We start from the raw sequence: 15,961 nt of genomic DNA, 5'->3' as shown, positions 1-15,961 counted from the left end.
TTGTCTGTAAAGTTGCTGGGGAGAACTGAGAAGCCTCCAACGAAAGATCATAAAAGCAAATATTGTAGAATTTAGTTCAAGAGCTGACTGTAATATCAACTGGAGTTTTCACCAAGGGAATAGAGAGGAAGGGCCAAATTTTTGCCATGCTGTAAACACAGAAGCATTGTGACTTCACAGCAAAATATAGGGGAGAAAGGAGACAGATAAAGGGTTTGTGCCTATACTGCAGGGTGACAGGAGACATTGTCGACTAATAAGTAGAAAGTACAATGAGAGAAGGGCTTGGGTGGAAAAACCAGAAATTCAGAGTTGGCTATGCTAAGACATTGAAGCATCCAAGGAGAAATATCAGGTGGGGATACAGAAGTGAATGAAGGGGTAAAAGTATCAGGTAGAGAGATGTGAAACTGGATATTGTCACAGAGACAGTGTGTGAAGAGAGAATGGCCAAGAACATGTGGCTCTCCAGTGGAGAGAGGAAGCACTTCCTCTGTGGAAATACTGAAGGAATAAGGTTGGAGTGGAATCAGCTTAGGATAAAGTCATGGCTAAGGAAATCAAGTGTATGGAAGGCAGCAGTGAATTGAAGATGGATGAGACAGAGGCATTCTGATGTGTAAGTGATTTTAATGAGGGTGATTTCAGTGACCTGCAGAGGGTGGAAGCCAGACTGGAGACAGTCCAGATCCAAGTAGATTGAAGAAGAAGTTAATGCAACATGCTCTAGTAATTGAAGGCTAGGCCAAACAACAGTTTCTTGAAGAAAGGGGGGTGGGGACTGTTTTTTAATACTGCAGAAAACAAGCAAGAAGGGGTTGATAATATGACAAAGAGGAAGAATAGCAGTGCTGCCGGGTGTGTGTGTGTGTGCATACAATTTGGAGTTGGTAGGAAAAGAATAAAAGGTGCATATGGAAGGGTTAGATGAGGACACTAGTCAATTCAAGGGAGATGGGGATGTTGCAGGAGGTGTAGGAATATGGAAACCTCAAAGATTCCTATCCTTAAATTAGAAAATATGTTGACTTCACCAAGGGCTTGTGAAAATTCTAGGACCAAAACCCCCCCCAATCTGTCTCAGATGAAGTGTCAGTCAGTAAGTGAAAAACATTCTGTAACTTTCAGATGTTTGGGTTCTTTTAGCATTCTTTTATTCTTGGTTACTGATTTACCTCAAAAGGTCTTTCCTTGTGTGATGCGCTAATCTTTGCTACTGAATAAAGTAAATAAAGTTTACATTCTGCAAGCATATAATCAATCACTTCCTCTACTGGAATTACCCCAAAGGCAGTTTCAAGAATGTACAGTATTGTTGCATTGGATCTCCCATGAGTGATTTGGCTGACTTTGTGCTGGAATATGAGAGGCAAAGTTCTTGGGGTTTTCCAATTACATGTAAAAATGTGTGGGCCTTGTATTATTCTAGTGATTGTAATATTCTGGATTATATTTGTACTATTTTAAAAAACTTTCTGCTCAGAGTGCTGGGAATTTAAAAGTCTTCAGGAACAATCTATGTAAATTTGTATTACCTGCAAAGTTCAGGCTGTAGATGAAAAGCTAAGAAAGAGTTGCTTGCCTAGTGCTTCCAATTAACAACGGCTAAGGCCTTCTGGGTCATAGCTCATGTATTTCACTGTTCTGCCACATCAATCCACAAGATGGCCAACACTGCAAGACTTACAGGTTGCAATCATACATATGGCCAAGAGTAGCAGTCCCTCAAGACTTCTTCAGCCAGGCACAGGGGTGCCAATTTGAATAAAATATTAGAGGGGCACACGTAAGCCCTGCCCCACACGATAGATCACCATGGTGTGGTGCACGCACACCATTTGAATGGCAATGCCCCTAAACTTGGGTGGGTGGGGCTTCTCCCTCAAATATTTTAGGGGGGAGGGCTGAAGACCCCTCCCATAGGAGTTGGCTCCTATGGCCAAGCATGTGTCTCTTGGCCCCCATCTTTGCAAACTGCCAACCTGCTTGCTTTCCCTGTAAAAAAGTGCTGCTTCCTCTTTCAGCTGGGGAAAAGGTGGAGAGGAAAAGGGATTGATCCTGAATTGCTTGGCGATTGAGTCATCATTTGACCACAGCTGAGACATTCTTAGCTCAATTTACACTCTCCTTATGAAACAGGTCATTTTTTTAAAAAAAATTTTTTACAGTTACAGACAATAAACTGTGATTCAGCAGTTGAATCCATTCCTGAAAGTCATAGTGGTATTTGCATGTTAGAAATGACTTTTGGAACTGCAAGACTCATTTGATTATTAAAAGATAGATTAAGACATATGGCTTTTGAATTAAGTTCTTGAGGCACAATCTATACATTACCCTGCATACCAAGATAGTGTATGAATCCTTGGTGCAACTGATCAGCCCCAGGAGGATGCTCAGGTGTCCGGTGTGTATGCCAGTTTGTGGTTCCATTTCCACCTTAGTCATGGGCAGCAATAGGAGAGCCTCAAAAAAAGCCTAGTTTGCTCATGGTTTTGATTGTGCAGGATCCTCCTGACTTATGGGATGAGGAGGAAGGACTTAACTAGTGACATGCTCAGGCTACTTGATTACTTCCTCCTTTTATCCCATCCTTGACTCCCTAAATATGGGGTGCCCTGTAGAGGGGTGATGGAAGTCTATTTCCCTTTGAGTATCTAGTAATTCCATGGGTTGGGTTTCAATTCTGCACTTGTTGCATTTGTGCTTTCTGGATTGTACTCACAGTTGTTGTTTTTAATTAATGAAATAATGAATCTTCAACAAAACTGCATTTATCGTATGGATTTGTTTTGACACTGTTTGCTGATAAGGGAGCATTTCCCTTTGTGGCATGGTGTTTGCTAGCCATGACAGCAAGCTCTTTATTTTCTCAGGATCTCCAAACATGGGTGGATGGTGCTAATGAAAAAGGCTTTGTCCTTGTTTCATTTGGAGCAGGAGTCAAATACTTGTCAGAAGATATAGCACATAAATTGGCCCATGCTCTGGCAAGACTTCCTCAACGAGTTATTTGGAGGTATGTATCTTAACACAATAGCTTTGTCAATAGGTTTAAAACATTTATGGATATCCAGGACCAAGTCCAGGCTACATAAACACCATGCATTTAAAGCATATTGAAAGCACATTTCTCATTCAAAGAATTCTGGGAATTGTAGTTTATGGTTATAGAATTTGCGGTTCTGTGAAGGGTAAATTGCACCTGCCTGCTTTTTTTTGTGGGGTGGGGATGTGCTTTGAATGGATGGTGTTTATGCAGCCCAAGTCTTGTCTAGGAGAGTGCAATACAGGCAGCAAAAAAATACAAAGGAGTGACACTATCTATTCCAGGTGCATTCACCTACCTTCCTGTACTACCTGCCCACAGAACTTTTAAGTTGCAGTTCACAACAGGTGGGAAAGAAGTGTAGGCTAAGAAAATAACTCTTAAGGTCCAAATCAAGGGGGGGTGTGTGTCTAAAAATGTATTGCAAATATTACATAGTTGTTTAATTTGAATTTTAACAGTCTTATTTATCATCAGTAAGTTACATTGCATGAGCTTTCTTGAACTGAAAACTGATCTGATGTATTTGGCTTTTAGCCTATTTGTGAAACTTTTAAAATCCATCACCAGTGTCCCTCATTTCATGCACCTGATTTTCTGCCCTTGTCCTAACCCAGGGGCAGAGAACTCCACCCTCCCATGGGCCATGTTAAACAAGTGGCCTGCCCCAGTCCTGCCAATCAGATGTTTGTGGTGCTTGCAGTGAGCCACTTTGAAACCCTGACAATGAGCTGATGCTTCAAAGCGCCATGCACAGCCACCTGCAAACCACCAGTCAGTGGATCTTCCGGGCTTCCAAAGAGCCACAAGGTCTTTGTGGGCACCATCAACCAGCTGATTGTCAGTGCCTGCAACTCCCAGCTTTTGGTCCAGCCACAACTTTAGCCACCCTACACGTCATAATATGTATTTATTTCCTAAGATTTATGTACCACTCAAAGTGGTTTACAAAAAAGATAAAACAGTAAAATTATCACTAGAAAATTTACAAAATTACAGAAAGTTAAAAACCACAATGGAAGAGAATAAAACAAATTAAAACTCATACAAACTTTCTAAACATCTGCGTAGGTTTGTCTAAATAAGAATATCTTCAGGCACCAAAAAGAATACAGTGAAGGCACCTGCCTAATACCAGTAGGCAGGAAGTTCCAAAGTTTTGGTGCTTCCACAATAAATGATTGACTTATAGATGCGGTGCAGGTATTATGTGGCAACTATAAAAAGCCTGTTCCTCCAACTGAAGCAGCTGCTTGGGTACATATGGGGAAAGGGGATCTCATGGGTAAACTGGTGTCAAGTTGTTAAGGGCATTGTATACTAATGGTAACACCTTGACGTCAGCCCTTGAAGTACATCGGCAAGCAGTCCAGACCTCTGAACACAGGTGTTTACATGCTGAGAAGGCTGCAACATATATGATGCCAGGTATAGGACAGGTGTGTTTCACTTGGCCAAAACAGTCTCTTGGGTAGCCCTGGCAGGTTTATTTTTGGCCTGAGGTCTAGAAATTGCCTACCCTTGTCCTAACACATAAGCTATGTGTTTCTATTTTTAATGAATTGCATACTGGATTTTAAATCCTTTGATTTGCAAGTCATTTGCTCAGTAGAAAAGGAACTAGCAAATTGTTCTATAGATCTTCCTTAGAATGCATTTTGAAACTGGTTTCTTCTCTCTGTGTTAGGTATTCGGGGAAGAAACCTAGGAACTTGGGTAACAATACAAAACTCATAGAATGGTTACCACAGAATGACTTACTGGGTAAGTAGAATTGGAAGTGATGTTTAGTTCTCTCTGCTCTTAAACACTAAAATCCCATTGTATCTTATTTGTATAATACATTGGATTTCTAGATTTGGTATTTATTATTAAAAACCAGGGTTCTGATAACTCAAATAGTGTTTCGGAAAAATATGTCCACTTTCTGTATTCACTTTTGGTTGTGAATATGGTTTTATTTGTTTATTATTTATTATGTCAGTATACCACCTTTTCCTCCAGGGAGATCAAGGTGGTATATGTGCTTCTCCGCCTCCCCAGTTTATCCTAACAATAACAGCCTTGTGAGGTAGTGACTGCCCCAGGGTCGCCCAGTGGGTTTCATGACTTGAGTGGGGATTTGAACCCTGGTCCCCCAGGTCTTAGTCCAACACACTAACCACTACACCACACTGGCTCTTTTCTTTGCACTACTAAAGTTATACTGATGTGCTTAGTGGTACATCAGCTATATTATCACTAATAATGTAGCATTTAAGGGAGATTGCTTCTCTTGGCAGTATATATGTTTGAAAAGTGAAGCCGTTGATGTTTTTATTGCCCACACTTTGAAGCATGAAGACAGAATTTAGATCTCATGTGTAGTTTGAAAAGTGGCTTGGCAAGCAATAGCTTGTTTCTGTGTTCTGCAGCCATGGCAACACCACTTGGCACATGTCACCTGCAATGAAAATGCACTTTTCCAAGGGAGATGGGAAGTCCTCTTATTCCCATTCTAAGTTTATGCAAATACCTATTTATTAAATACATAGATACGGTATTTTATGATAAGTTAAAGCTAACATGAAACGTTTTCTTCCCTACACCTTGCCTCTTGCCGCTTTAGGTCACTCTAAGATTAAGGCCTTCCTGAGTCATGGTGGTCTGAACAGCATTTTTGAAACCATGTACCACGGTGTACCTGTGGTGGGAATTCCTCTTTTCGGAGATCATTATGACACTATGACCCGAGTGCAGGCCAAAGGCATGGGAATATTACTAAACTGGAAGACTATTACTGAGGATGAATTATATAAAGCACTAGTGAAAGTTATTAATGATCCCAGGTAAGATTCCTTTGCTACGCTTCCACTAACGTGGAAAAACAAGTCTATAAAGTAGTTATAGTAGCCATATGCAACTGCCCACTGAGTTTTAATGGTTGATATTTTATAGATATTTATGATTGTGTTGTATAATATCAGATGTATTTTATTGTATATTATATAGTTCCCTGGGCTCCTTTGAAGGAAGGGCAAAACAGAAATGTAACAATATAATAAATAGATTTCATAGATTCACCTCCAGAAAATTACATTCAAAGGTGATGAAGCAATTAATTTCTGGAATTGCATAAATGCAGTATGCTGAGTTAGTTCTGTTTTTCCACTCCACAGCTACAGACAAAGGGCCCAGAAGCTGTCTGAAATTCATAAAGACCAACCAGGTCATCCTGTTGATCGAACAGTCTACTGGATTAATTACATCCTTCGTCATAATGGAGCACAGCATCTACGTGCTGCTGTTTTCACAGTCTCTTTATATCAGTATTTCTTATTGGATATTGCCTTTATTGTACTGCTTGGTACTGCCTTACTCTGCTACGTTTTGGTCAGGATAGCAAAATTTATCCGCAAGCAAAGCAAACATCTTTGGTCCACTGATGAACATACTACCATTAATGGACATTACCAAAATGGGATACCAAATGGCAAGTATAGAAGAAATGGCCACATTAAACATGAAAAAAAGGTGAAATGAGCCAACTACCCAATGTACATTAGCAGCGAATCAGTTCTATAATTGAATTTTATAGCTGTAACTTAGTCTAACACCTACTTAAAGCAAAACAATAAACAGTTCTAACGCTCCCCTACAGTATGTAATCTTATGCGATTAAATTCTGCAGAACTAAGGAAAATCTTTAGAAAAATGAAGCACAACCTAAAATGCAAAATGTATTTTATTCTTAATACTGATGCAAAAAGGTTATTCTGGCACTGAAGTTTTTTTAGAAGCCTTAATTCTCTGAAGTAATTCAAGTATATTTATGACTTCTCCATTTGTGAATCTACATGTGTGCGTCCCAGATAAGGAAAGGTTCACTCTTACTTGGCAACTATTCTTCCTTTTTTTCATATATTCATTCACATTTTTCCAGAGAGAACTTGGTTTTGATTCCTTGAATTTTCACTGTGTTATCTGGCAATGATGTTAAAGTCATCTTTCCTGGTGTTTGGTATATAGCAGTGAACAAACTGCAGAATCATAATGCAGCCATATAAATCATATTCTTAAACGGCGCTGAAGAATATGATAACAAAACACTAATTTTGATATACTTCTTAACTCTTCCTTTCTCTTCCATTTCTTTAGAGAAAAGGAAATTGCACAAGAGTACCGTAAGCTGTAATTTTATATTTATGTATATTTTATCTTCCTTCTTCACTGTCCACTTATCCATTAATTTATGCCATTGTAAGGGTGTTGTTTTATTTTGATAATTACAAGGGCTGTGTGGATAGATTAGATAGATTTAGAAAAACAAATGAAGCAGAGGGGAAAGAAAATCTGCCCCAGGCTCTTTGGAAAAGGTCTTGCCATGTCCCTTGAGCAATGCAGAATCAAACCACCATTGGGATTTGTTACAAAGTTGAATGTCTTTGCTTTTATATTATTGCAATTAAGTTCCCCACTCGCACCCCAGAGCCACGGTGCTTCTGAGGTTCACTGTCAATAGTTCTGTCTGTGTTCCTTCTGCTGGTCTGGGCCACACAATCCATGTTACATAGTTGCCAACATCAATTCTCTGAATAAATTGGAGGCTATCCTTTTTGTCAGTTACTGCTGTCTTTGTAGAGGTTTGATATCATGCATGACATTGAACCTAGGAAACCTAGTTGGAATGTTTGTCTCTGCCCACGCCCATAGCTGCCCTTCTGCACAACACTTTCAATCACTGTAGCCGATACCAGACTTTTCTGGCTTTAAACAGAGAATGGGAACATAGGGCGTTGAGCAAATATCAGGACGGTCCTATTGAACCAGTGTTGGCAACTATGAGTTTATTAACTTCCATGTCATTCTGTTTACTTGGAATTTGCACTGCACATGTTGTGAGTGTCCGCTGTATTTATTTGCAGTTTGAAATCCCATGTCTTAACAGCGGGGGGCGGGAAGTCTCTACTGAGTGTTGTTCACTAACATGGGAAGAGTTCTGAACAAAACAGAATGCTAAAAATCATCTTCATACACAGTGACATGGCATTCCATTATCATCCCATCAGGAGCCTCTATCTTGTAGCAATAAAGTAGCATTGCAAATGTGCTTCTAATATTCAGTACAGGACAGTTGTACTGCCTTTCCAAATACTTGAAGAAAAAATGATATTATCAATAAGTCTGTTAGCTTTATCTTTTTACAATCCTATCAATATGTGGCAACTTAAAGGAACACAAAGAGGCAATGAGTGTTGGGAAAGTGACAGGACCTAGAGTGTATGAATGAGTTGGTTTTAATGTTTTTCTTATTGATGGTACACAAGCACTGACCGGATGATTAAGAATAATTTAATCTCCACTGTGATACAACTTAAGCAATAAACATGGATTTAATATAGAAACAAATGGTTGGAAGCACATCTTTATTCAAACACACTTGTCTGTTTATGTGTATACTTAACAGCTATACCCTTTGTGTGCATGGCTAATATCTGTTAGGTTTTGTATTCTTGCGTGCGTATGTTCTGTATATACACTCAGTCACTGTTACATAACACAATTGAAAAGAACAAATACTCTAATTTCCTCATGCCTTTGGTCCACTGTCAGTTTAATAAAACGGGCTCACTTAAGTCTGCAACATCGCGTTCTAAATTACCTAGTACAGTGCAGTTTTTCATCATACGGAAATTCTTGGACGTTGCTCACTGTGAAAAATAAAGCAAGAAAAGAATCAGCATGTTACCAATATTGAAGTTATTTAGATTGATGAATAGCTAATTTCCACAAAATCTTCCAGGTATCTCTATCTTGTACCTAGTTTGTATGCTCCCTAACATACCTGACATTTTTTATTCTAGATATGTTTGTAGACCAGACCATTCGAGATATGTTTGTAGAAGTAAATCCCTACTCCCTACTGGGAGTAATGGAAGCTAGGGTTGATTAGTGTAACTATTTAGGAAGAGCTAATTCGACAAAAACTTCCTTGTGTTTATTAGATGTGTCTGTGAGGAACACTGTTCATGTGAATTGGCTACCGTGAATATCCCCAAAAGGCACATCATGATCTGTGTGAGAAAATTCACCCAGCTTGTCACGTGCACAGCAGCAACTTGTGCTTTTGGCAACCAGTTGTCACAACTGATTTGCAACAAATATTTTCACATAACCTCAAAGTGGTTGCTATTGAGTCCTGTTTGCCCCCAAAGTTTTGATGATCTTGTAGTCCTTAGTATTATACCTTCACAATAAATTGGTTGGGAGAGACTCTCATGAGACTGCTGTTCTCAAATGATTAATTTCTTAATACAGTGGTCCCTCGGGTTAAGAACTTAATTCGTTCTAGAGGTCCGTTCATAACCTGAAACTGTTCTTAACCTGAGGTACCACTTTAGCTAATGGGGCCTCCTGCCGCTGCCACGCAATTTCTGTTCTCATCCTGAAGCAAAGTTCTTAACCCGAGGTACTGTTTCTGGGTTAGCGGAGTCTGTAACCTGAAGCGTCTGTAACCAGAGGTACCAATGTATAGTTAGGAAAGTTAACTTGCCATGTAATTTTCCTGAGTTTGTTTATTATCTGTTATTTTATTTCATAAAAATTATACACCACTTGATTGTTAAAAACCTCAGAGTGGTTTACAAAGGGAATAAAACAATGAAAGCTGGATGTTGGCATTTCACCCAGCTGTTTCTTTTTCTCCTCATTTCCCTTCAGGGAAAGATGATCCTTCAGAAACCTCAATGGGAGCAGTTCAGCAACAGCAAATTCATTTGAGCCATTGTCTTTCATATGATTTTTATAAATCAAGATTGCATCTTGTCAGCATTGTTGGTTGATAGTGTAAAATTAGCGTTGCTCAGTTTGAATAGTGAAGATGGAGTTAATTTTTCTGCTATTCAGTGAATTAAAACCCGTGTTACCTGAGTACTCGGAGAGGTGCTTAAAATAACTGAATAAACAGAAATTATGACACGCATTTAACTAAGCTGCTTTTGTATTGGCTCCAGAAGAACACACAACATTTTAAAACACGCACAAACAAACAAATAGTTTAAAACACACAATTCCACATTGACATTGCTGTTTAGCTCAAATGTATCAAATTGTGTCTTTCAAGTTAAAGTTCATTTAGAACTGCGTGTTCTGAGAATGAAGGAATGTGTTCAAAGCAAGTGATTAATTATGTACTTAATGTGAATTTTCATGCCTTGTTTTAAAAGTCAGATTAATGTAGGAATGGGATGAAACAGAATTCTGAGGCCTGTGAAAGCAAAACAAAGCAAAAAATAGACTGATCTTTCTATCCCCACCCTGAAGAATAGATTTTTTTGGTCAACTTCATGACAAAAGGCTAAACTTTATATGAATGTCAATTAGTAGTATAGTGTGTGGGCGGGGAGTGTATTTATACATTTACACATGCACATTAGTACTTTTTGGTAATGCTACTCACTGGTACAGAGTTCCATCACTTGGGGGGGGGGTGTTGTGCTTGTGGCGCTTATATGAAAATGCAAGTACCAGCACCTCATTTTTTAAAACAGAAAATGCACAGAATGTGTGTATGTAAATTTTTGGTCCCCACAGGGTGTGAAGAGGGGAGTTGGTCCATTTATTCAAAAATAAAATACATGCAACTTCCAGTGATATGTTCCAGTAGCTTGATCTGCCAATGTGTGCATTTAAAATAGCTGAAGGGAGCTCCAGTACTTGGATATATTGGCATAGTGATGCCATTGTATTGATACACTTGTCTTTTGAAGGGCCTTTTTTTTTTGCATTTCAAGGTAAACAACTTTTAGCACTGGAAGGATTATATAACAAGACAACTTGTCCTCAGTTTTCACATGATACATGGTGTTTCTATATGGTAAGTAGATTACTGACAAGTGGATTTTTAGGAGGTGGGTACAGGTTTTTAAAGCTGATATGGTTATGCTTTGAAGACATATTTAGCACATGTACATTGAGGAGGAGACTCCCAAGGCTTCAGAAATCGTGGAACCCATGGGCTTCTGTATTCAAGGCTTGGTTTGCGCACATTTTATGAGGTATAATAAACCTAGATTAAAACACTGATACAGTCTAGGGGCTAAGTGAGTTGAAAGAAAACAGAACCGCTTGACTCAAGACTGTTTTTCGTCTTATGTTCCCTCCCACTTTCACAAGGAGAAATCTACTTTCTGTTTTCCGTACACCAAAATAGAACTATGTCTATTTTGACAAGTATTGGTGAGGTGGCTGGGCTTGCATTTGGCTAGTGAGTTGGGGTTTGATGGTCTCAGATCATTATTGATACATAGCCTACTATATTTTGTCTAAATGGCAGTCATTGCTGAAAAAACTGTCTTGCAACGATACACACTACCAAACGGGAGCAGCACAGATACTCCTTTATCGGCAAGTTCAGGATACTCAGTAACTGAGTAATTTTGGGGAAATCCCACTTCCAAAAAATGTATCTTGGATGGTTCTATCACACGGCAATCCAGTGAGTTGTTCTTTTTGCACAAGACAACTTTGTAAATTGTAAATGGGTTTCATGCCTACTCTCGTGTCTCTGTTTCTTCAGCAGAAATGTAGCTTACAAATTGTGAGTAAGCAAATGTAAAATCAACCTTGGCTTAACTATTAATGAACCTTGGCAGAAGTTCAGGTGTCAGTCCTTCACAAGGTGCTTGTATCCTGCACTGTTTTTGAATGCCTGTTACAGCTCACCATTTGGGCACCTGCATGTCAGAGGCGAGCTGCATTAGGCATTCAAAAATCCTGCACAATCACCTTGTGGCAAATTGTTGTGGATCTCCTGCCTGCAAACATGTAAGATTCAAGCCTTTTTGGCATTTGGTTACAAGTGTCACCACAGCATTATAATACACCAACAAACCAAAAAGTTGTAAGAGGTATTTATCATATGAGTTAAGGTTTACAAGCGTGTATATATATATATATACCGTATTTTTCGCTCTATAACACGCAGATTTTTTCTCCTAAAAAGGAAGGGGAAATGTCTGTGCGTGTTATGGAGCGAATGTGTGGAAAAATAAGGCAAAAATCAAACCGCGCTTCAGGGAGAAGGGAGCTCCGTGATACAGGAAGTGGCAGCTTTCCTGCATTCTGCCTCAGGGTCTTACTGCCCGCCCTCTCTGTTTCCTTGCTGTGTTTGCTCAAACGGAACAAAGAGCAGGGAAAGCCCCTCCCCTCCAGGCAAGTAGAGAGGGAAAGCAGAGCGTCCGAACAAAGAGCAGGGAAAGCCCCTCCCCTCCAGGCAAGTAGAGAGGGAAAGCAGAGCGTCCGAACAAAGAGCAGGGAAAGCCCCTCCCCTCCAGGCAAGTAGAGAGGGAAAGCAGAGCGTCCGAACAAAGAGCAGGGAAAGCCCCTCCCCTCCAGGCAAGTAGAGAGGGAAAGCAGAGCGTCCGTCCTTCTATCCTGTCCCTGCTCCGGAGGAACAATGTTTGTGCAGGGAAGAGAGACTACAGGTTCGGCTTAAAATTCTGATTTGACTTCCTGCTTTTTGTTTTTGGAGACACACAGCATTCAAATATGCTTTCTTCCATTTAAAGAGGGAGAGAGAGAGAGAGCGCACGCTGGCTGGCTTGGGTGGGTGGGTGGGGGGAAACTTTTGCCTTCCTTTCCTCACGTTATAGCCCTCTCCTGCATTCTTAGCCTTCTGTGTTTTTCCTTCCCTCCCCACTTAAAATGTGGTTACAAAGCATGGATCCACATGGATCCTCAGGATCTTTGCATTGGGTCACCCCAAATTCACCATCAGAGCACACAGCATGTCCATGGCTACAGCCTGCCCCCCCCCCAAAAAAATCACGCACCCACTGTTGCCTGGGGCTGCAATGGTGCAAAAACGTGGTTACAAAGCATGGATCCACAGGGATCCTCAGGATCTTTGCATTGGGTCAGCCAAAATTCCCCATCAGAGCACATAGCATGTCCATGACTACAGCCTGTCCCCCCCAAAAAAAATCACGCACCCACTGTTGCCTGGGGCTGCAATGGTGCAAAAACGTGGTTACAAAGCATGGATCCACAGGGATTCTCAGGATTTTTGCATTGGGTCACCCCAAATTCACCATCAGATCACATGTCTGTGGCCACAGCATGAAGCACAAAAATGATACGTCCACTGTTTCATTCAGAATATTTTTTCCTTGTTTTCCTCCTCTAAAAACGATGTGCGTGTTATGGTCAGGTGCGTGTTATAGAGCGAAAAATACGGTATATATATATATATATATATATATATATATATATATATATATGCTTTCGTAGATTTTCACGGGTACAGGAAGACACCAAAACCTGCATATATATATATATATATATATATATATATATATATATATATATATATATGTTTTACCTATAAAACCCATGATCCCGTTGTACAGACTTTGTGACCCACAGATTGGGAAACATTGATCTGCTGAACAGAAAAATAATGAAACACATGCAATCCCTTTCCATTGTCTTACATTAAGTATTTGATTTGTCCATAAGAGGAGGGAACAAAAGCACTATGAATGACGTTACTTCAGTATCTGATGAGGAAAAAGTGGACCTATTCTCTACATGTTTCCAGCATGGGTACTTAACATGAGTTAGAGTTAGCAGTACAGAATTCTGCATGCACTTTTGGGAAGTAAAGAACCCAAATACCCAATTCCTGATTTCATAAATTATAAGGTACAGTTGTGAGGTCCATGCCCTGAGAGGACTTCATACACTTAAGTCAGGGCTGAGGAGCCTTAGGCTCAGGGACCAAGCCTTGCCCTCCAAGGCTATCTGCCTAGGCCTTGGGGTCCTCCTCAGCCATGCCCCCTACTGATGTTGTTTTGGATATTTTCTTAGTGTTTTTGACTGGCTGGAATGTGTCCTTAAATTTTGATAATGTCTGTAGCTTGCCTGGATGGGGAGATAGAGAGGGGTGTTTGCCTGCGTGTGTGAAAACTAGCCTTTTGTACAAAGATACCATTTACATTTACATTAACTGTTCCACCTAGTTTTGCCTCTGGCTCTGCCCATATCTGGCAAATGGCTGAAAAAGGTTCACCGTCCTGCCTTTAGTGGTTGTATAGAAGAACCTCAGCAGCTGTGACTTTTGTCATCCTAGTGTTGTATTGATAGAACAAGCTGAAGGGGACATCCTGTGCCGCCTGCCCACTTTTACAAGGAGAAATCTATTTGCTGTTTTCCCTACTTCAGCCCCCCAGAAGCTGCTATGGAGGGTTCCTCCCACCTTCCAGCTCATATTCTGGCAAGTACAGAAGTTTATGGGAGGAATGTGAAGGAGAAGCCCTGTTATGCTAGTAGACACCACCTTATGCTATGTTGGAACTCGCCCTGAATCTGATTGAATTTTCCTATATTCGTCTATACCCCAAGTTTCTACAATGTCCCATCATTCATCTTTATTTTTTATTTCTTTTCATTAGTTCTTTATTGTAATTAAGTGTTTCGTGGCTTTGGTACCGTAGGCCTGATGCAGTCAAAATTGAGCAGTCTTCACTGAAATAAAAACGAAAGGACTTGAAAGTGCCAAATACTGGATGGATCACAACCATTTTGAGACACCCTCAATGCACTGCTTATTTAAAAACACATTGGCTAGCTTAGAATCTCCAAGGTTATTACTTAATTCCTCAGGGGTAGGCTTAACCCTTGTCCTCACATTCCTGCAGTATCATGCTCTCTCTGCTGTGTTATCTCCTAGGCTTAAAAATCCAGCGTTTGTCAAGTATCACTTGTCTATTGTAGAAAAAGATTTGGAGACCTACTTCTGTCCGACAAGGAGTAAGACATAATTCAATGTATTATAATATTCAAAACCATCAGATATATTTTCAAACTATAATGTGATTTTAAAACAATCCTTCAGATAGGTCTAGGGGTTTTTTGTGCTAGTACCTGTGGAGTTTATTTGGGTGCTGGTGAGAGAACTAAAGGGGATTTGTTTCTCTCCTTGTGGTTTTGGTGGGTAACAATTTTATGATGAAGATGGGATAAGTTGTACTGGTGCCCTTGCGAAAGTAGACTACAATGTTCCAGAGGGATGGGGGCAGGTTCTAGGGAGTAAGGTGGGTAGGGGGACAATTACAAGCATGTGTTCTCCACAATTGGCACCAAAGATCACAGAGATGATAAGTAGTTGTTTGAACAGGAGTAGATGAATGGGCAAATAGCACAGAGGCAGAAGGATACGAACGTCTGGCATTTTCTGAGCAAGCACCATGAGTAGAACTAGCAAAGAACTCAGAACAGACAAGAACAAGACAGTAAGTTACATCGACATCATTCCCCTAAAGCACTGTTTTTGGAGAGCCCTGTTAAAATAATCTCTGGTTGAAAGCTAGACCTGCTGTCACAAAACAGCTTCTCCTTTCCCACCCTGCATTTTAGTATACATGCAGGTCTCACTATCCTAATGCAATGCATTCTCACAAGTGTTCACACAGTGAGTTAATGATTTCCCTTGATGCCTATGGGAAAATTTATAATGCGTTCCCGACCATGGAATTTTGACCCCAAAATGATGGAAAAACCCTGGAAAAATCTCCAAAACATTGCAAAAGGAATACAAGGAAGGAAAACATGCTCTTATTTGTGTGATCTCGCTTGCTGTCTTCTACCATGGTTTCTGGTGAAACGGCTGCCACAGACCAGCAGAATACAAAAACTAAGGCTTGTTTAAGACTACTGATTTGTTCACAGTACCACACACAGGTCCGGCTGTTTGAATATTTGAATCTGCTGTGTGCATAGTGAGGTTGGGTACGAATTCCTCATGTTTGGCTAAGTGAATTTTCATACAACAAGCATTTGGATAGTGGGAGCTGCATGTTCAGCAGTCAGGGGAAATGTTTCAAGGGTACACTGCAATGTTGTTTTTAAACATACAAATCTCTGAATGGTTTT

At 40.1% G+C, this 15,961-nt stretch overlaps 1 protein-coding gene across 3 annotated transcripts in view; it reads left to right on the top strand.

The window, feature by feature from the left end:
• Positions 1-6,688, top strand: part of UGT8 (UDP glycosyltransferase 8) — a 40,456-nt gene extending 33,768 nt beyond the window's left edge. For all 3 annotated transcript variants that reach the window (XM_081208122.1, XM_081208120.1, XM_081208121.1), the window contains exons 3-6: positions 2,877-3,019; positions 4,737-4,813; positions 5,658-5,877; positions 6,208-6,688. In XM_081208122.1, the coding sequence (XP_081064248.1) occupies positions 2,877-3,019; positions 4,737-4,813; positions 5,658-5,877; positions 6,208-6,571 (804 nt within the window). In that variant the 3' untranslated portion in view covers positions 6,572-6,688. The remainder of the gene's footprint in view (positions 1-2,876; positions 3,020-4,736; positions 4,814-5,657; positions 5,878-6,207) is intronic.
• Positions 6,689-15,961: the final 9,273 nt, after the last annotated feature.

Source organism: Podarcis bocagei (assembly GCF_964188305.1).
Source record: "Podarcis bocagei genome assembly, chromosome: 9".
Classification (NCBI taxonomy): domain Eukaryota; kingdom Metazoa; phylum Chordata; class Lepidosauria; order Squamata; family Lacertidae; genus Podarcis; species Podarcis bocagei.
This window is presented reverse-complemented; position numbering and strand designations above follow the sequence as displayed.